Source organism: Leptonychotes weddellii, chromosome 8 (assembly GCF_054177405.1).
Source record: "Leptonychotes weddellii isolate Sample4059 chromosome 8, ASM5417740v2, whole genome shotgun sequence".
Classification (NCBI taxonomy): Eukaryota; Metazoa; Chordata; class Mammalia; order Carnivora; family Phocidae; genus Leptonychotes; species Leptonychotes weddellii.
This window is the reverse complement of record NC_138376.1, coordinates 89718390-89740128: the sequence shown is the minus strand read 5'-3', so window position 1 is coordinate 89740128 and position 21739 is coordinate 89718390. Positions and strand designations below refer to the sequence as shown.

At 36.7% G+C, this 21739-nt stretch overlaps 1 protein-coding gene across 4 annotated transcripts in view; it reads left to right on the top strand.

Moving 5' to 3' along the window:
- GOPC (golgi associated PDZ and coiled-coil motif containing) overlaps window positions 1-21739 on the top strand; it is a 44274-nt gene that overhangs the window by 8398 nt on the left and 14137 nt on the right. For 2 of the 4 annotated variants that reach the window (XM_031029443.2, XM_006734546.3), the window contains exons 2-5: window positions 14657-14821; window positions 16363-16386; window positions 19512-19687; window positions 20738-20903. In XM_031029443.2, coding sequence (XP_030885303.1) covers window positions 14657-14821; window positions 16363-16386; window positions 19512-19687; window positions 20738-20903 — 531 coding nt within the window. The remainder of the gene's footprint in view (window positions 1-14656; window positions 14822-16362; window positions 16387-19511; window positions 19688-20737; window positions 20904-21739) is intronic. The other 2 variants (XM_006734547.3, XM_081828866.1) reach the window with 2 other exon arrangements.

The window sequence follows — 21739 nt, the reverse complement described above, 5'->3', positions numbered from 1 at the left end:
AAGTGGCCATACCAACTTGCATTCCCACCAACAGTGTAAGAGGGTTCCCCTTTCTCCACAACCTCTCCAACATTTGTTGTTTCTTGCCTTGTCAATTTTTGCTATTCTAACTGGTGTAAGGTGGTATCTCAATTCTTTAACACCATACACAAAGATAAACTCAAAATGGATGAAGACCTCAATGTGAGACAGGAATCCATCAAAGTCCTAGAGGAGAACATAGGCAGTAACCTCTTTGACATCAGCCACAGCAACTTCTTTCAAGATACATTTCCAAAGGCTAGTGAAACAAAAGCAAAAATGAACTTTTGGGACTTCATCAAGATAAAAAGCTTCTGCACAGCAAAGGAAACAGTCAACAAAACAAAGAGGCAACCCACAGAATGGGAGATGATATTTGCAAATGACACTACAGATAAAGGGCTGGTATCCAAGATCTATAAAGAACTTCTCAAACTCAACACCCAAAAAACAAAAAGTCAAGTCAGAAAATGGGCAGAAGACATGAACAGACACTTCTCTGAAGAAGACATACAAATGGCTAACAGACACATGAAAAAATGTTTATCATCATTAGCCATCAGGGAAATTCAAATCCACTTCTTTTTGAATTGGTACATCACACATGCCTCTATAATAGTGTTTATGACACTCTCCATCATAATTAGAAATGTCATTTTATCTCTTTACCAGACAGTGAAATTCTGAAGGGCAGAATCCATGTCTCATTCATCTTTTTGTCTCCAGATCCTGGCATACAGCATGTACTCAAGAGCTGTTTATCTGAGTGAAGAAATTATTTGAAACACTTTAGTGTTCTGCCGTGAATCCTCCCAAGATTACCAATAATCATTCTGTAATACAGGTTTCATGAGAGCTGGGCTGGTGTCTGTCTGATTATATCCATGGTGTCTAACACAGTGTCCACCACACTGTTGAATGACTGAATCTGCAGGTTCATTTATTCCCCTGGTATGTAATTCACAAGGATATGGTTTGTGAGTTAGGATTTCATGGTATTCCACCTTAAGAAAAATTTGGAACTGTGACTAAAATAACATTAAACATCACTGTATGAGAGTATTGTGTATGGATTTAGTGCGCTTGTGACGTTTCTAAAATATTGGGTGAGTTGATTCTCCTCACCCTACCTCCAGTTTGATCATAGAGCAACTGAGTTCTTTAACATTACAGTGGAAACAAGAAATATGTTATTTGGGACTTCATTTTGTGGTTAACATCAGTAATTTAACTGTCAAAAATACATCACGGATTTATCTACTTGCTTCTATTTCAAATCTCTCCCCCCCCATCTTAGTTCATTCACTTTGTCTCCTATATTACGCACAGCTGCCTTTTTTAAAACATAAATTTAACAATGTCTTTCTGCTTAAAATTCCTCAATAATATTATGAATAAAATTCAAACTTCTTATTATGGCTGACAAGCTCTGTATGATCTGACCTGTGGATATGTCTTCAATGACATATCTTACTACTCTTTTATTTTGTATGGTCCAGCCACATAGGCCTCTCTTCAGACTCTAAGACAACAGTTCTCAAACATTTTGGTCTCAGGACCCGTTTACACTGTATAAATTAAGAGGTCCCCAAAGAGGTTTTTTGTTTTTTGGGTTTTTTTTTTTTTTATGTGAGTTATACCTATTTGTGTTTACGGTATTAGAAATTAAAACTGAGAAAACCTTATTTATTGCATCAGTTAAAAATAGCAACAGTAAGCCTATTAGATGTTAATATAATTATCATTTTGAATGAGAAAATAACTTTTAAAAAAAAGTAGCATTGTTTTACATTTAAAAATGATTGTTAAATATCTGGCTTACTAGAAGATAGCTGGATTCTTGTATCTGCTTCTGCATTCAAACAGTTGTGATTCAAGGTTTGGGTTATAGCCTAGGAAGAAAGTTTGACCTAACAGAAATAAGTAGTTGGATAAGGGAGAAGTATTTAATAACCTTTTCAGATAGTTGTGGATATTTTTCTTTGATATTAAAAGGTAATTTCTTGGGGTTCCTGGCTGGCTCAGTTGGTTAAGAGTCGGTTAACTCTTTGATTTTGGCTCAGGTCTTGATCTTAGGGTCCTGAGATCCAGTGATGAGTTGGGCTCTGCGCTCAGTGGGGAGTCTGAGATTCTCTCCCTCTGCACCTCCTGCTCATGCATACTCTCTCACAAAATAAATAAAATCTTTTTTTTTTTTTTAAAAAGGTAATTTCTTAAAGGTTATTTACAGTATGGAGTCTAAAGCTCTTATCAGTGAAGTTTTCATCCGCTGTTACAATAAAATAATGTGTAGTCATTGAAAGAATCCTTCACTGAGTCATGATGTTGACATTATGGATTGGTCATTTTGAAAATACTGGTTTGCTGAGTTATGCAGATTTTCTAAGTGTGGGCACATCTCATTATACAATATTTTAGAAATCCCATTTGGGGGCGCCTGGGTGGCTCAGTCAGTTAGGCGTCTGCCTTCGGCTCACGTCATGAACCCAGGGTTGTGGGGTCGAGCCCCACATTGGGCTCTCTGCTTAGCAGGGAGCCTGCTTCTCCCTCTCCCTGCTGCTCCCCCTGCTTGTACTCTCTCTCTCTGTCAAATAAATAAATAAAATCTTTTAAAAAAATTAAAATAAAAATCACATTTGTTACTATTACCAGTCTCATTAGAAGAATCTTTAAATGTTTAGAAGCTGTTAAGATCATGGTGATGGATTCAGTTTTTCCAAAATTCTAATTTTCATTTGAAAACACAAATTTTTATCATTGGCAATAAATGCTGCCAGTTGTTTGCCTTGAAGCAACAGATTGACTTAATTATTCTCAAGATTATGTCTACCAAATACATTAACCTTAATAACTGTATTTGCTCTTCGTTCAAGTAAAAATGATGTTCCATGAAAAGAAATGTTTGGTTTTGCAACTCCAGCAATTGCATAAGTGCTTTTTCTTGGGACAGTATGGTTTGATATGCAGCATATACGCTTTATGCACACTTCCCATTTCATCACACAGAATATTAAAAAGTCGTACTCAAGGCTTGAGATTTTAAGAATTAATCATTTTTACTGCTGCATCATGGGCATTCTTAAATGAACTTTTATTATTTTTAAACCGCAAGCACATAGTGGTGAAGAGTACACTGCATTGACTTGTACTAAAATGCTATTATCATTTACTCATCATTGCTTTTGCACCTGTAGTACAAATGTCAGCATGGTGAAAAAAGCAACTGTTTTATTATTACTAAAATAGTTTTGACCTTGTGGATGCCCTGGAAAGGTCCCACAGACCTGTGAGAACTGCTGCTCTGATAGTAATGGGAAGAAGAACCATACTCTCCCACCCCACTGATTGCCTTCTTCTTGTTTCTTTCGTACAGCGTATGCTTTGTAATTATATATTATATTACTAGCTTGTAATGACCTTGGACAAGTTACCTAACCTCTCCGCATTCCAGTTTCCTTCTCTGTACAAAAAATTGTGTCTCTCGAGGCTTAGCATGAGGATTAAGACAATTATTCAAAACAGCGCCTGGCACATGTGCCGTTCATTTTCTTTACGTGCTGCCTCCCGCACAAGGCCACCATAAGCTTTGCAGGGCAGGACCCACATATGTGTCATCTACCAGTGTATCCCCAGAATCCAGCCAAGTGCTTGGCATATGGTTGGGGGTTGATAAATACTTTTTGAATGAATGTATCTTAAAAATAAAAATAAGTTTGCTTGTCTTAAGCTGCAGAGCAGTTTGGGGAGAAATGATGACAGATGAAGTTAGTGGTCCTTATGCTTGGATCGAGAGGAAATTGGAGTGAATAGGTGTTTTCTCACATAACTTTCGTAAGCCAAATGAACGGACTGTTTCAGCAGCCAACTTGTAAAGAGGAATATTATTTTCTATCTCAAGGGGTGGCAGAGGTTTTTATATTTGACCCGTGGGTATATTTTCTGTTTGGTCAGAGTCTTTGTTTTCAAATAGGACTTCTTGGCTTTCTGTAAACTTGGGTAGTCGGAGTAATGCTGACCACTTCGGGCCTATGGGAAAAGAGAAGATAGACGCGTGTGTTAACTCAAATTAGCTCTAAGAGTTTGTTCTGCTATGTGGAAAGAGTAGAAGAAAAACCAGGGATAGTTACATTATCCCCTTGACTTTTGTCACAGGAGAAAAGGCCACGTGAAGAATATGGTTCTGTTCTGCTTCTGCTGTCGTTCAGGATCCTTTATACAACAATTTCTGTGATGCTTTCTTTTAAAAGTTTAGTTCCAGGAAAGAAAGAGTCTCACCAGATAAAATGGCATTGCTTCTTTTAATGAGACAAGGAGAATTATATAATATAAAGGTTCTCCTAGTTATAGGAAACTAGTATTAAATTTAATACACAATACACAGTATTAGGATGATATTTTTATAGTGATATCTTGCCATCTCTATATGTTTATTTTTTACGTTTATATCTTACGAACTTTAAAGCCTTTTGGGAAGTAGGTGGGTGTAGATGATTAATTTTAGATATTGGTATTAAATGATATAATTGCTAGAGATTTAAATTCTAATCTATTTCCATCCTAAACTGCATTTTCAAACATAAAAAAAAAATACATTTAAAAAGCATACTTGTTTCCTTTTAGTGATTACCTTTTGTACACTTTATTTATTTATTTTTATTTTTATTTTTTTAAAGATTTTATTTATTTACTTGAGAGAGAGAATGAGAGAGAGAGAGCACATGAGAGGGGGGAGGGTCAGAGGGAGAAGCAGACTCCCTGCTGAACAGGGAGCCTGATGCGGGACTTGATCCCGGGACTCCAGGATCATGACCTGAGCCGAAGGCAGTCGCTTAACCAACTGAGCCACCCAGGCGCCCTATTTATTTTTTATTAACATATAATGTATTATTTGTTTCAAGGGTACAGGTCAGTGATTCATCAGTCTTACACAATTCACAGTGCTCACCATAGCACATACCCTCCCCAGTGTCTATCACCCAGCCACCCCATTCCTCCCACCCACCTCCACTCCAGCAACCTTAGTTTGTTTCCTGAGATTAAGAGTCTCTTATGGTTTGTCTCACTCTCTGGTTTCATCTTGTTTTATTTTTCCCTCCCTTCCCTTATGTACACATACTTAAAAACAGAAGGTGCAGAAACATTTATAGGTAAATGTGAGATTATATTTACTTCTTTATCAGCAGCTTTCTGTGCTGTTGTTCATTACAGTTAAACTGCTATTTGGAGTCAGCTATTTTCTTTGTAATTCTTAAACAGCTTGGGGAACGTGTGCTTTTGTGTGCATGCATGTCTGTGCCTGCTTTTGTGTGCATACACATGAGTCCCTGTGTGTGTGTGGGGGGTGGGAGTTGCTGGCTAGATGAGGAATGTTCTGAGTTTCTTGCTTAAAGCCCTGTTTTTTTGAGATTTGGGGATGTGATCTCATCTGGAGCTCATGGGCTGCTTCAGCACCATTTCTCTTACTGCCAGGATTACACAGAATGTCAGAAGGTCTGTGTTTTAATGCCATTTGTAATTTGGGACAACTCACCTAATCTTTTTGGGCCTCAGTTTCTTCATGTGCAAAATAAAGATATTTTACCAGATTTGTTTAGGTTCTTAGGTTGGGCCCTCTAAAATGTGTTACCAAAAGAGCTGAATGACACGCTGAAACTAATGACTGATCTAGATCCAAGTTCCCTGCCAAACAATATGATGTTTGCTAGTTTCTTGTCTTAGTTTGATCTCTCCTGAACTAGAGGTTTTTGAGGGGTGCTTAAGGCAAACTAATTGGCATTTTTATCCACAAGACTGTTAAATAAAAGCTAGCTAATGTTTAGAAAGAAAAAAATACAACTGTTGTGTATTTTTAGAAGATAACATGGACAGACGATTAAGGTCTAGACAAAGTGGAAAAATAGGAAACTCAAAATAAAAAATTCCTTTGATTTTGGTGTCACACAGTGGAATCCAGTAGTGGCGGATTATTTTAGAAAGGAATTATCTTGTTGGAAAAGTTTGGATGTTTGAAAGAGTGTGAGATGAAAAATAGAAAAGTAACAGCTCCATTAAATACAAATAAGTGGTGATGATAACGTTCTAATGTTAGATAGACTGCTTCTCTGTCTTTTTCTTTTTTGGGAATACTTCATTCCTACTTTGCGAAATACGCCTCGATTTTCATCTGTCTCCACACTCCATTCCAGCTGGACCACTTGCTGAGAATTACTACTTTAGAAAATCTCACCATTGATTTAATGGCTTGGGTGTAGTGAAGGCCATGGTCCTAAGTAAGGCCCAGAGACCTCCTGGAATAAGATCATTTTATCCTTACTGTCTAGGGAAAGAGTGTCTTGATGGTTAGCTCTATTTTCTTTTTTCTTTTTTTTTTAAGTATGTTAATCTAAATCTTTTTTCTTTTTTTAAATTTTATTATGTTATGTTAGTCACCATACAGTACATCATTGGTTTTTGATGTGGTGATCCACGATCCATTGTTTTCGTATAACACCCAGTGCTCCATGCAGTACGTGCCCTCCTTAATACCCATCACCGGGCTAACCAGTATTTTATTTTTTCTATAAATGAATCTTCAAGATCAAATGTAGGAAAATGAAAAGATTGTTTCCCAAATTAAGACTGTATTTAACATAGTTTTTAACTGTTTTCGATTTTGCTTTTTTTTTTTTTTTAAAGATTTTATTTATTTATTCATAAGAGACAGAGAGAGAGAGGCAGAGGGAGAAGCAGGCTCCCCGCCGAGCAGGGAGCCCAATGCGGGACTCAATCTCAGGACCCTGGGATCGTGACCTGAGCCGAAGGCAGACGCCCAACCATCTGAGCCACCCAGGGGCCCTCAATTTTGCTTTTTAAAGCATTTTTGGGATATCGCTTGAAAATTTTAAGTAAGAGTTGAAGGTTGAAATCAGCTGTTTCCTTTAAACTTTCACTCTTTACTAGTTCTAGTGTTCCCAAAGTAAGACAGTCAGGTGAAAAATACTCAGGCTTTTTTATGGTCAGGCTGATTTTGAGTCTGTTACTTATTAGCTATGTGATTTGGGGCAAATCATTTAAACTCTGACTTCCCGTTTCCTTAACTATTAAGAAAGAAGTTGGAGAGTAGGAATTACAGATAATGTATGGTGTGTATATGCCTGCCATATGGTATATAGATGCTTGCTTTGTGGTAGCTGTGAATATTGTTAGTAAGTTAAACATATGTATTGTAACTATAGAAACACATTTTTTTCTCCTTATGGCCAGCTGCTTGATAACACTTCCACTGCCTTGCCCTGCGAGTAATTGGGTTCAAAGTGCTGTTTTGCTGCTGAGCAGTTGGGTAGCCCTGGATATAAAAACAATTTTGATTGGCCTTGGTTTCATTATGTAAATACTAATTGTCATCATTATTGTCTTTATGTTCTCTAAGATCTCTTTAAATTCTAAAATTTGGTGATATTAGGAAGGTAACCATTAAATAAAATATGGAAATTTCTAATCTTGACATAAAACTTATCAATGACTGTTTTCTTAGCAGCTAAAATGCTTACATCATGGACAAGAAATGAGTTATTTAATATTACTAAATTTAGAGTAAATTTGAAATACTTGTTTGAAAAATAAAATTGGGGTTTGAATTTTATTTTACTTTATTTTTCTGGGTAGATATAGTGTACTTTATTGATATACATGACAAAGTGGGGCTCCCTAAGCCCCGCTCCTTCTTCAGAAGGTCTAGGATGAAACTTGCTAAGGTCAAGAGATTCTCATTGTACTAGGGGATGATTTGGAGCAAGGACTCTTCCAGCAGCTGAGGGCTTCTGTGTCTTCCTCTGGTGCTCTCACTGGGGCTGGTGGTCCTGGGGGCTCTTAGTTCTTAGAGGCCATGTGGACCATAAGATTACCACCTGGCTGCTATAGCCAAATTCATTGTCATACCAGGAAATGAGCTTGAACGCAGTGGTCACTGAGGGCAATGCCAGTCCCCGCACTGAAGGTGGAAGAGTGGGTGCCATTGTTAAAGTTGCAGGAGACAACCTGGTCCTCAGTGGAGCCCAGGATACCCTTGAGGGGGTCCTCCAATGCCTGCTTCACCGTCTTCTTGATATCATCATATTGGGCAGCTTTCTTTAGGCAGCAGGTCAGATCGATGACTGACACGTTAGGGGTGAGGACATGGAAAGCCAAACCAGTGAGTTTCCCATTCAGCTCCTGGATAACCTTGCCTCCATCCTTGGCTGTAGAAGCAGGGATGATGTTCTGGGCAGCCCCTCAGCCATCACGCCGCAGCTTCTCAGAGGGGCCATCCACGGTCTTCTTGGTGGTATTGATGGCATGGACTGTGTCATTAGTCTTTTGCTGTTGCCCCAGTTGTCATGAATGATCTTGGACGCGGGCCAAGCAGTTGGTGGTACAGGAGGCATTGCTGACAGTCTTGAGGGAGTTGTCATACTTCTCGTGGTTCATGCCCATCACAAACATGGGCCATCATCAGAGGGGGCAGAGGTAATGACCCTCTTGGCCCCACCCTTCAAGTGAGCCCCAGCCTTCTCCGTGGTGGTAAAGACACCAGTGGATTCCACAACATACTCAGCATCAGCATCACCCTCTTTGATGCTGGAGGGATTTCCCACCTGGAAGATGGAGATGGGCTTTCCATTGATGACAAGTTTTCTGTTCTCAGCCCTTGACCATGCCATTGAATTTGCCATGGTTGAAGTCATACTGGAACATATAGAGCATATAGTTGAGGTTAGTGAAGGGGTTGTTGATGGCAACAGTGTCAGCTTTGCCAGAGTTAAGAGCAGTCCTGGTAACCAGGTGCCCAAGATGGCCAAATCCAAATCACGCCGGCACTGCACAAGAAGATGCAGCTGTCTGTTGAACGAGGAGGAGCAGAGAGCCTGGGCTTCGAATTTTAATATCTGCATCTTCTCTTTGTAAAGGACTTTTACTTATTTTTTAAGTTGGTCAACTTCTTGAGAAATTATTCGACTTAAGAATCCATGTTTGTAATAGGCCACGTTGAAAAGACCTGTGTACTACCCTGTTTTCCTTGCCCTTTTAAAATTATAATCATTTCTGACTTAAATATTTGTCTGCCAAATTAATTAATGAACACCACTTATGCCTCTTCTTTCTTAACTCTAGGAGTTTTACTCCGTTATTAATAACTCATGAGATTTTTGGTTTGGGACCACCAGACACTATATGCCTATTGAAACACATAGTATACCCCTTGTCACAAAGATTTAATTAAGTAAATCTAATTAAACCTTAAATTTTTTTTTTTTTTTTAATTTTTAAGTTCTCTCTACACCTAGCATGGGGCTCAAACTCACACAACCACAGGATCAAGAGTCACGTGCTCTACTGAGTGAGCCAGCCAGGCACCCCTAATTAAACCTTTAGATCTAAAATCCAGTTATAGATCTACATAGAGGAATATATTCCAGATCTGCAGAGAGGAATGTATTAGACAACACTATAAAGGAATAGTAAGACAAATGCAGAACGAAAGTCACTGTTATGAAAGAAGAGGTAAGAGTTGTGATAGATTCAATGGCTTATTTTAAACTATTTCTGGGTGTAGGTTCACTTTAGTATAAGCTTCATACTGCTCAAAAAGAATGTATAGTATTCAAATATTTGTTTTCCTTTTGTGATTACTTTGTTTCAAAGACTATAAAAACCTATAGGGTTTTGAGTTTTTGGTGTTTTTTTTTTTTTTTTGACTAAGAAGGACTTCCCAGACAAAGCTTATTTTTAAAGATTTTATTTATTTATTTGAGATAGAGTGTGAGAGATAGAGCATGAGGTGGGGGGAAGAGGGAAAAGGAGAAGCAGACTCCCCGCTGAGCAGGGAGCCCAATGTGGGGCTTGATCCCAGGACCCTGAGATCATGACCTGAGCCGAAGGCAGACGTTTAACCGACTAAGCCACCCAGGCACCCCAAGACTTATTTGTACTTTAAAGGAGCAATCTTCAAGTTGTATTGAACATTGTCTAGTAAAAGGTGATTTTAAATGTTTATAGTTTTTTTGGTAGGCATATTTTTTGTTAAATGGAAGAAAATCTATAACACATTTATCATACATGTAAGTTTTTTTTTTCTTTTCTAAGTTTTTCAGTTAGGAGTATTTGTGAAAGATACTGTGTGAAACCTGTTACATACCATTTTAGAAGGCAACGGAAATGAAGTCCTACTTTAATATCTTGCATATGTTTATTATATTTAAGGAACAGAGTCGACTACTAGCATAATTATTTCTTTTAGCATCTAAATCTTTTTTTTAAAAAACTGAAGTATAGTTGACACAATGTTACATTAGTTTCAGGTGTACAGCATAATGATTCAACAACTCTATATGCTCTGCTCTGCTCAACATAAGTGTAGCAATTCTCTTTCACCATATAGTGCTACTATAATACCATTGACTATATTCCCTATGCTGTACCTTTCATCCTGTGACTTACTCATTCTATAAGTGAAGGCCTGTACCTTTCATTCTCCTTCACCCTTTTTTGCCCATTCCCCTACTCATAATTGTGTGTGTGTGTTTGGAGGGAGGGGGAGAGAGAGTGTGCTTGCAAGAATAAGAAAAAAATAGATAATCCTGTAGAAAAATAGGCAAGAGACTTGATAGGCACTTCACAAAACAGAATATCCAGATGGCCAATAAACATGAAAAGGGTGATTAACCTTATTAGTAAAGAAGAACTAGTAAATAAGATTACTGAATAATTAGTAATTACTAATTAGTTATTAAGATTAGTAATCAAGAAGGTTTAATTTTTTTTTTTTTTAAAGATTTTATTTATTTATCTGAGAGAGAGAGAATGAGAGAGAGCACATGAGAGGGGGGAGGGTCAGAGGGAGAAGCAGACTCCCTGCCGAGCAGGGAGCCCGATGCGGGACTCGATCCAGGGACTCCAGGATCATGACCTGAGCCGAAGGCAGTCGCCTAACCAACTGAGCCACCCAGGCGCCCTCAAGAAGGTTTAATTAAAATCATGATGGAATTCCACTGTATTCCTACCAGAATAGCTAAAAGTAAAAAGATTGACAGTGCCAAGTGAAGGCAAGGATGTGAAGCTGAGTTTTCATAAATGGTGGGCATGTCAGTTACACAATCACTTGGAAAACTGGCCTTATTTACCAAGGTTTAACGTATTCATACACTGTAAACCAGCAATTTTCCTCCTAGATATATACTCAACAGAACTATTTTCCATATGTACCAAAAGACATGTTCATACCAATATCAATTTAATAGTCAAAAACTGGAAAACAGCATAAATATCTATCAAAAAGAATGAAAATGATAAATTTTGGTATATTCATTTAGTGAATACTATGTAGTAGTGAAAATGAATGAGCTGTAGCTATACAAAACATGAATGAATCTCATAAACATAATCTTAAGGCAAAGGCCAGGCATGAGTGAATGCATACCATATGATTCTATTTATGTTATATTCAAAAACAGGCAAAACTAGCTGTGATGTTAGAATTCAGGGTATTACTCTAATAGTTATGTCTGTGGATAAAGTGGAGGTAATGATTGGGAAAGAGCCACAAGGAGAGTCCTCGAGTGCTAGTACTGTCCTATTTCTTTATCTAGGTGGTAGTTAAATAGGTAAGTTTATTTTCTGGAATTCATTATGTGTGTACTTCTCTGATGTAAGTTATACATGAATAAAAACATTATAAAAAGGGATGAGGAAGTTCTTCTGATACGGAGTGATGTCTAAGAAGTAACACAAGCAAGATGCAACAGTGTTTATATTATGAAACATTTTGGTTTATATTTATAGCATGCCACCTCTTTTCTTCTACCTCTGGTTGTTACCCAAGCCCCAGTCCTTGGCCATCTGTTTTCCCTCTAATTCAGTCTTCGGATATAAATTCCTATCTCTGTGTTCCTTGTGCCAACCCTAGTCCCAGTTTATCACTTGTTTTTTTTTATTTTCACATTCCGTGGGATAGTTCCTGTTGATTATATCATGGCTGACACAAAAATCAAACATGTCTAAAACTTAATTCATCTGTCTTCCTCCCTCTTGTCTACATAAGCTACCATCCTGATCTTACTATTTCCTTCAACGGCTTCACTATTCTCTAAGCTTGAAATATTTGTCATTGTTGATCTAATTTTCCACTGGACATCCAATCTGTGTTGCCAACAATTTCCTTTCAGCATTGTGAAATGCTTTATTTCCATTTACAAAGTTACCATTATAACATCATTTGGAAAGCTACAATAGGGTGTTGCTAATGTCCCTATCTTCACCTTTCCTGCAAATAACATGTCGCTAAAATGTCAATTGAAGAAAATGTTTCAAAGTTATACAGTGATGATGGTTGCATAACTCTATGAATATACTAAAAACTGCTCAATCATACACCTTAAAAGAGTGCATTTTATGGTACAGGAATTATATCTCAATAAAGCGTCATTAAAACAAAACCAAGAACGTCATTGAGAGCATGCAGTGATTTCCAGTGGGATTAGATCTCAGTTTTGGTCTTTCATCCAGAGCTAGTCATTTATCCAGTTTCACTTTCCTATCCAGTCTTGGGCATTCTGTCAATAGAGAACTTCTCTGAGTAGTCTAAACTCCTTGATAATAACATCTTCATACTCTAGTAAGTGCTTTCATGTATAAGATTAATAATCTTAGGAGAATAGTCAAAGCCATGGATATTATCCCTGTTTTAAAATTGGGGAAACCAGCGAAGACAGTGATTTATCTGGAAGTACAGGGCTAGTCTTAGAATTCATTTCAACTTAAAGATATTTATTGAACATCTTTTATGTACTAGGTACTGATTGGTGCAGTTGGTAGAGATGTATTTCAGTCCTTTGGTCGCTGTACCCAGAGAATTTACCTAAGTTGCTTCAGGTTTCTCTCTGCTTCTGCTAGTCTTCTTTCCATCTCTGGACTGCTTTACTACTTTTTTTTTTTTAATTAAAGATTTTATTTATTTATTTGACAGAGAGAGACACAGCGAGAGAGGGAACACAAGCAGGGGGAGTGGGAGAGGGAGAAGCTGCGGGGCTCAATCCCAGGACCCTGGGATCATGACCTGAGCCGAAGGCAGACGCTTAGTGACTGAGCCACCCAGGCGCCCCTGCTTTACTACTTCTATTTTGTCCTTGTCATTTAACTTCAAAGCACTTCTGAACTCTCTTTCCCTCACTAACCCTCTTTAAGCCTTCCTTTGCTTTGAATTCCTTGGGATGACCAATTCTAAATATATCTGTAACTTGCCACATTTTTCTTTAGTTGGCTTGCATTTATATCACCTCAGTTGATAAGAAAGCTTTTCTAAGACATAAATAGTTATCATCTATAATTTTAAACATATTCTCCACAATTCTTTTCTCACTGAGTTGGCATAGTTCTGAGCCCCTTGATGCTTAGTACAATTATGTTGAATTAAATAGAAAAGTCAGGCCTTTTTTTAAAATTTAATTTTATTATGTTATGTTAATCACCATACATTACATCATTAGTTTTTGATGAAATGTTCCATGATTCATTGTTTGCGTATAACACCCAGTGCTCCATTCAATACATGCCCTCTTTAATACCCATCACCAGGCTTGAACTTTAATCTGTTGACCACTTAGGAAGACCAGACCCACAAGAAACACATCCTGTGCACAATTGTAAAACACATTAATTGTGAAAATTAAAACTTCAGCTTGAATGGATAAGTGGTTCCGAGGAGTTGTTCTGCTATGGCAGAACTGTAGCTTACAGTTAACTCTGATATTTAGGCCCATTGTGACCTCAGTGGCTCCTACCTTAGCACCTAAAATAATTACTTGATAATGGGTTGGTTGATATGGGCTAGTATTCTCTGGGGTGGCCACTTGCCTCACCTTTGATATACCATTAATGTTAGTGGACCACTGTGGCACACATGTTATCTCTAAGGATGATGAACCATCCCATATGTTTATATTTTCATAAACTTTGTAGGTAAAGGTGAAACAGTGAAAAGCCTTCTTCAAGTAAGCAAAGTAAAATGGAAATAGCATTCTGTGTTATTAGGAGATACTGTTTATGGGGGTGCCTGGCTGGCTCAGTTGGAAGGGCATGGGACTCTTGATCTCAGGATTTTGAGTATGAGCCCCACATTGGGTGTAGAGATTATAAACAAACAAACAAACAAACTTTATTTTAAAAAAAGAAGATATTCGGGGCACCTGGGTGGCTCAGTTGGTTGGGCGGCTGCCTTCGGCTCAGGTCATGATCCTGGAGTCCCTGGATCGAGTCCCACATCGGGCTCCCTGCTCGGCGGGGAGCCTGCTTCTCCCTCTGACCCTCCCCCCTCTCATGTGCTCTCTCTCTCTCATTCTCTCTGTCTCAAATAAATAAATAAAATCTTTAAAAAAAAAATTAAAAAAAAAAAAGAAGATACTCTTTCTGGTAGAGTTAGTTCTCTTGCCACTCACATAACTTACGTGTGCTATTGAATTTATGACTGTTTAGTTGGATGTCTTATAACTCAGTTCGTCTGTTCATTCTCGTGTTCATCTGTTCATTTTAAAGGTAGTCTTTCTGTGTCATCTTTGAATAATTATTAGAGTCAAAATAAAGAAAATTAGCTTACTTGATGTTTTCATTGTTGTTGTTTTATAAGGCTCAGTTGGTGGATCTGAAATCTGAACTGACAGAGACCCAGGCAGAGAAAGTTGTGTTGGAGAAAGAAGTCCATGATCAGCTTTTACAGCTGCACTCTATCCAGCTTCAGCTCCATGCTAAAACTGGTCAGAGTGTTGACTCTGGTACCATTAAGGCAAAACTGGTAAGTAGTTTAGAAGGTAACATATACTTACATGTATTTTAGAGGGTGAAGAGGACAGTTTTTAATGAGGCTTTGAATATAGAAGGTAATATGTGCTCATTGTGGGAAATTTAGAAAACACAGAAAATGTAAAGATCTTTATGATCATCCACAGTCTCATCCCCTAGGGGTGAGAAGTGATAATACCAATAGGCAGTTGATACTTAGAATAGGATTTTTTTCCTATTCGAAAGTATCTGTGTAAATATATTTAAAAGATATTTGTGATTATAACATGTAAACTTTTTTTTTTTTGCCCTATTGGATCAGTTAGGATTAAGTTCGGCTGCATATAACAGAAATCCAAATAATACTGGGATTATTCTTGATTAGTAAAAATTATTTTCTCCCAAGTCCCAAGATAGGTAGTCTGGAGCTGATATGATAGCCCTATAGATAACTAGGTATATCGGTGCTTTTTGTTGTTGTGTTCTGCCGTTTTTAGCTCATGGTTTCCGTCCTTAGGATTTCTTCATTGCAGGCAGGAAGAAGGAAGAATCTAAGAAAAGGGCAAAAGGATGCTTCCAGGCTGCATTAGCCTTCTTTAAAGAACTTTTCATGAAATCCTCCTCAGCGATTTTTGCCCATCCAGTTAGCCATCTCATTGGCAGTCCTGGCTTGCATTTCAGCCTTTTAGTTGGTGACATGGCCACCTCCAGTCAAACTGGAGTTCTGTTAATAAGGAAGAAGGGGAAAATGGAATTAGGTGCCAACCAGGAGTACATTTTTCTGTGGCTCTTATAAGCATTTTTCCTGCCACTGAACATTCTGTGATGTTTGTATAATACTCATTATATACATTTTCCATAATTAACCTTTGCCCTCTTAATACAGGTTGTTTAAGTAGAAAATTTTTTAAAGTTTCATTTCAGCTTAATCTCCTGTGTATTTATTGTGCACTCTGTGCCAGACACTTTGCTGACCATAGGGGACACAGCAATAAGACAGATACAGCTTGGGAGAGGCAGGAGATGAAATGATGATGATGATAGTCATACATTTTTAAGTTTTACTTGATTTCAGTTAATTTCATTTGATTGGTTTCTAATACTGATGTTAGAATTTATTTAATGGAATATTTACATTCTCCTTAAACCTTTTAATTTCAGAAATTCTATGAATCTAAGTTAGTAACCCTGTTTAACTGAAATGAGTCAGATTTCTCGAGGCTTCTTTGGGATGTTTGATGTTAACATTGAGAAACAATGTACTTTTTCACTAGAAAAGAATTTACTTGAAGTTTTAACATTAGCTCTGAAACAGGGTGCTGTAGTGGAAAGGCACGGAACCAGGTAGGTTGACTAATTTTGGTGAAACAAAAAGTTTTAATCTAACACTACGTAGTTACTGTTGCTTATGGATTTGCAAATATATTTGTTCTAAAGAACTTTACCCAAATGATATTCAGCATACGGGAATTTTCCTTATAATGATTATACCACTAGATAAATTCATTTGTTTGATATTTTTCTAATTATCAAACTTTTTTCTTATATCTTAAGTCTGTCCCCTCTGTGGAGGAGTTGGTAAGTATGTTATTTCTGTTTTGCTTTAATATGTCATGCTGAAGTGTTCTTAGTGTCTTACTTGCGTATTACATGTTGTTACTTTGTATTTGGAAATGATGTTCATGATGATAGTTTTTTAATCTGCCAGTACCTGAAAAGTTCAGTTGGTGGCCCATTGCTCTCTTCTCACTACATGCTGTTAAAGATTTTTCTTTTGTTTGTGATTTATAACCATTATTTGCAGAACCCATCAATTATCGACAACTTCTGAGCCTTGTAATTTGCTCAAACCTCTACTTCAAAAGAGCAATTGGTTTTCCCACTTGAGTATTTGGAAGATACATTAAGCAGACCTAGCTTTTTCCTCTTTTCCTATTTGAGTTTATCCTGAGAGAAAGAATGTGCATGTTGGTTTCTTATTCATCCACTGCATGTATTATAACTTTTTAGTAGCAGTCTTGGAATAATTGTGTGGCATTTGAAACAACTGAATTTTGAAACTCTTTACCAGAACTTATTTTAGAAAATAACAATATATAAATTCTTAATAATCAGGTTCCAGTTTGTCTTATGGCTTTATTTCTTTGGAAAATAATGCTGTTTGGCGCTCTGAATACAAAATGAGCTTCTTGCTTATTACCTATTAAACAGGTTAACTAAAGATACATATTTTTTCTTTAAAACTGAAAGTGATTAATTTCAGTTTTCTTAGTCCTATTCGTGCTTGCAGATGTTATTTTCAGGCCAGAGGGTTTGTCAGATTCATTAGGGGTTTGAATCATGAAAGCAAAATGGTGACTTAATATGTGTTTCTCACATTTCTTAAACATTGTATAAATAGCTCTTCAAAGTAATTGTAAGTAGATAATTCTCAACGTAAAGTTTATTTAGTCCATAAACCAAAGAATACTTGGTCTTCTGGGAACTCTTTTTCTGAAAAACAGCATCTGAAAAACACATCCAAACTGTGGGGTTTTTTGGAACTGCTACTTGCCTTTTAGGAAATAGGTTCTGAAATAAATTACGATTTTAGTAATTCCGAAGTTGTTGAAAAAGGAGGATTCTAAATTATTAGTTCTTAAAATTCTTGAAAAACAATATCTAGAAATTATGGTCTAATGGTTATATTTTTTTACAGAAGTTGAAAAGGCCTGCTAATTAATCTTCCTCTGTTTATAATAACAAATATTTTTAATCAAAGAGGTGATAAATACATCTACCACTTGGTACTTACTCATTTTAGCTTGTATTTTTTTGTGTGTGTTTAAGTGGTACTCACTGCCTTGTATTTGAATATATCATATATTGGTGTTTAGCTGTATCATTTATTGATATACTGTTGTCAAAACAGTAGACCAAAGCAGACAGTTAAATTAGTACCAAAATATATTCCAGAATTGTTAGAAGTTTGTTTAAATTTGTTTCTCAGCTTTTTAATATCCAGAATAAAAAGGGAAATAATTACAATAATCAGTACCCAAACAATAGAAACAGTATCACTTGCAATTTGCTCAAGAGAAACGTTTTTTTCTGGTGCTCAGCTAGATCTTTATTTAAGTCTCACAAAGTGGACATGAACAGTGTCTTCCACATCTCGTCAACAAATACAGCCACATTTTCACAAGATTTATAGATTCTGTGTATCAGTGAGTCAGTAAAAGCAGTTCTGTAAGGCAGTGAAAACACTTCTGCTCAGGACAAATGGAAGTTTACAGTGTTTGGATAGTTTTCTTGATCCAAAAATAACACTTAAAATATCTATCAGGGCCCTTATTCAACTCTCAGAAGAGTTTTGTTTAGCCACAGAGTTTGTGTGTGTATTTGAATTTGACTGCCTTTAGGCAAGATTTTGTACCTTCCATTTTCCACTCTACTTTGTCTTATATCGGCCTGTCTGTCCTGTGCTTGGGTCCTGAAGGCATTTACATTCGTCACCCCTGACTTATAGGAATAGATACACTGTACTTTATACTTTTAAGGTAAATTGAACATTATTTCTCATGTGTAAGCTTATGGTAAAAATTGGATGGCAAAGATCTTGCGGTTTTATACTCTGGCTAACACCTGTAATTCACATATATGGATTATCTACCAAGTGGAGCATAGGATGGCATCCTTTTATGAGTGCTAAAAATGGATGCCCATTCTACCTCATAGAAGGCAGGTGAGGCCCTGTTTTCCTCTGCAAACATTCATTTTAACTTCACTCGCTTTGACATATGGACAGATAGATGAATCAGATCCCCAAATTCAGTGATAATCTACACCATAGATATGCTTAAGTAGAGAATTTTTTTAATGTGTCAATGTTTCAATGCATTTGTTACCAGCATTGTTCCATGACCATCAAACATTCTTTAAAAAATTGGAGTATCTGTTCTAATTTAAACAGTGTAGTTTCTTATAGTCCTCTAAGGTAAATTAGCTATAGAATCTATATATGTAACTGAAGGATTTTGACTTGTTTATAGAATTGTTGCATTAGGGATACCTGGGTGGCTGAGTCGGTTAAGCGTCTGCCTTTGGCTCATGTCATGATCCCAGGGTCCTGGGATCAAGTCCCGCATCAGGCTCCTTGCTCAGCAGGGAGCGTGCTTCTCCGTCTGCCTGCCACTCTCCCTGCTTTTGCTCTCTCTCTAATAAATAAATAAAATCTTTGAAAAATAAAATAATTAAAAACAACAAAAAAGAATTTTTGCATTAAAGTTAATTAAATCTTCGGGTACAACCACCAGAGTGATTATTTTTATTTTAGTCTAGTTTCTTGAGTCATTTTTAGAAAGTAAATAGAGAGCAGATGCATTCATTGAAACCACTCCTATTAGTATATGATGACATGAGCTTAGAGAAGACTAATTCTCTTAGTATCCTCAGTATCAGAGTACCCCAAAGCATAGAATTATCTTATGTGGAAGTGGTCCCAACACCTTCTGGTACTAGTTAAAAAGAATTGGATCCAAATCTTTGCTTGTGTGTCCCATTTTATGGAACTGAAGTGGTAACTCTTATCATATGCTTTCATTGTTGGTATTGTAGACTGTGTGCGCTTTTATGTATTTTGAGGAACATGGTCTGTTGCCAAAAAGCCTTAAAAGTATTTTCCTTACACTGTTTTTTTTGTTTTTGTTTTTTAATTAAAATAGGAGAGAGAACTTGAAGCAAACAAAAAAGAAAAAATGAAAGAAGCTCAACTTGAAGCTGAAGTGAAGTTGTTGAGAAAAGAGAATGAAGCCCTTCGTAGACATATAGCTGTTCTCCAGGCCGAAGTTTATGGGGCAAGACTGGCTGCCAAGTACTTGGATAAGGAACTAGCAGGAAGGTGTGTAAAAAATGAGTACGTGGTACTCTTAGGTAACAAATTGGATATTTAATGAGGTTGACTCTTAACCTCTTGTGGTAAATGAAACATTAATTTTTAAGAGATATTTTACAGTTGGTTATAGCTTGCTATTGTTAACTTAATATTGATAGCATTATATATTGCAGATTTATTTAGCCATACTACATAAGTATTTCTGGTTTATACACATACACACACACACACACACACACACACACACTGATAGGAACTTATTTTGAAATGCTAATAACGCTAGATCTGCACTTTTCAGCCATTTCCTGCCTTGAAACCATAAAAGATGATGTTCACATGTACAGCATGACTTCCATAAGGAATTCTTTCTGTGATCATTGAAACGTAATCTTTCTTGAACTTCCAGACACATTGGAATGACAGTGACTTTATCATAATAATAAAAAGTTCTGCTTGCATTAATTTTTTACAGTTAATTATTCACAGACTTTGGTGATTTATTATTTTTGGTAAATAATAAATTTTTACTCATTGTTTTGACATCACATTAAGAACTGATGTGGAGCAAATAAAAATAATTTATATCATGTTGAAGTGCACATTTTCTAATAACTTTTGCCATATTTGAAATAATCATTTTATAAAAAGAAACTATCATTAAAAGAAATGTTTTTGTACAGTTAGACTCTTGTAAAGACCTAGTATTCAGTAGTATGTTTGTTGACCTACCCTGATTGTGTGCAAGACATGAAACACATTCATTGACATTAGTCTCAAAAATTGTTTTTAGATGTATTTGAATTAAGGATATGATTAGAAACGGTCTCATTCATTCTTTTTTTAAAAAAACTAGTTCTCTCTTGAAGACATCTGTTTTTTTCAGACTTTGGTATTTTACAAATCTGAGAGACCTCAGGAGGTTCCTGAAGGTATTAGTTTTATTACCAACAGGTTTATGCAGAACCTACTGTGTTCAGTAATTTTTTTGAATTCTCTCTGTAGTAAAAATTATAATAATGAAAAACTAACTGAATTTACTCTTTTCTCAATATAAAGGGTCCAACAAATACAATTACTAGGACGAGATATGAAGGGACCAGCTCATGATAAGCTCTGGAACCAGCTGGAAGCTGAAATACATTTGCATCGTCACAAAACCGTGATCAGAGCCTGTAGAGGACGTAACGACCTGAAGCGACCAATGCAGGCCCCTCCAGGCCACGTATGTTTGCTTCGTTACTGTTTCTCACTCCACCTCTTCCTTTTTCCTGTAGTCAGAAGTTCTTTCAATGTTTTTTATTCTAGTGGTATTTAAAACCATTATTTAAAAAAGGGAAAGTGGAATTAAACGTATTTAGAACAGATACATAAAGTTCTTGGTTGACTTACCCTGAAATGCCCTGAAAGTAATATTTCTGAAAACTGAACTATTGCTAGCAAATACATATTGCTCATACTTTGGCTCATATTTCAGAATTCTCCTGGATCATGATTAGGCATGTTTAAAAAAATTTTTTTAAGCTTAGCAGAGAACATGTGGTCGTATTAATAAATTGGCAAGTATTTGGGGGGTAGTTCTTAAAGGAAGTTTTTGGTAACTAGATTCAACTGTAGTTTCTGAATGAACATTTCCACCTGTTTGGTCTTGAATTAAGATGGAATTTGAGATCCGTGTCCATCTGTCTGCATCTGTAGCCACCATTGTACAAGAGCTTTTCTATCTGGGTAAATCTTTATTAAATTTCATTACTACAGCTGTCTGATAATATAAGCCTTTCCATAATAAAAGCGTGTCTGACTCCTTCCCGGTGGCTTACATATCTTAGTACCAGATAAACCATGGCCTTAAACAAGTTCAAGTATTTGTTCCCTCTGCAAAGAGTATTGTAAGAAGAATTGACATGTACATGAAGTTGGTGGGAGAAGAGTGGGGATTGCAATAAGCACTTATGCCATTGTCTTCTCTTAGGACATTGGGGACCATTGGGGACCATTAAATTCCAAGCAGTGGCTAGATGGCAAAAGTTATTTCATGCTACCTAAAGGAGTGTGAACTTT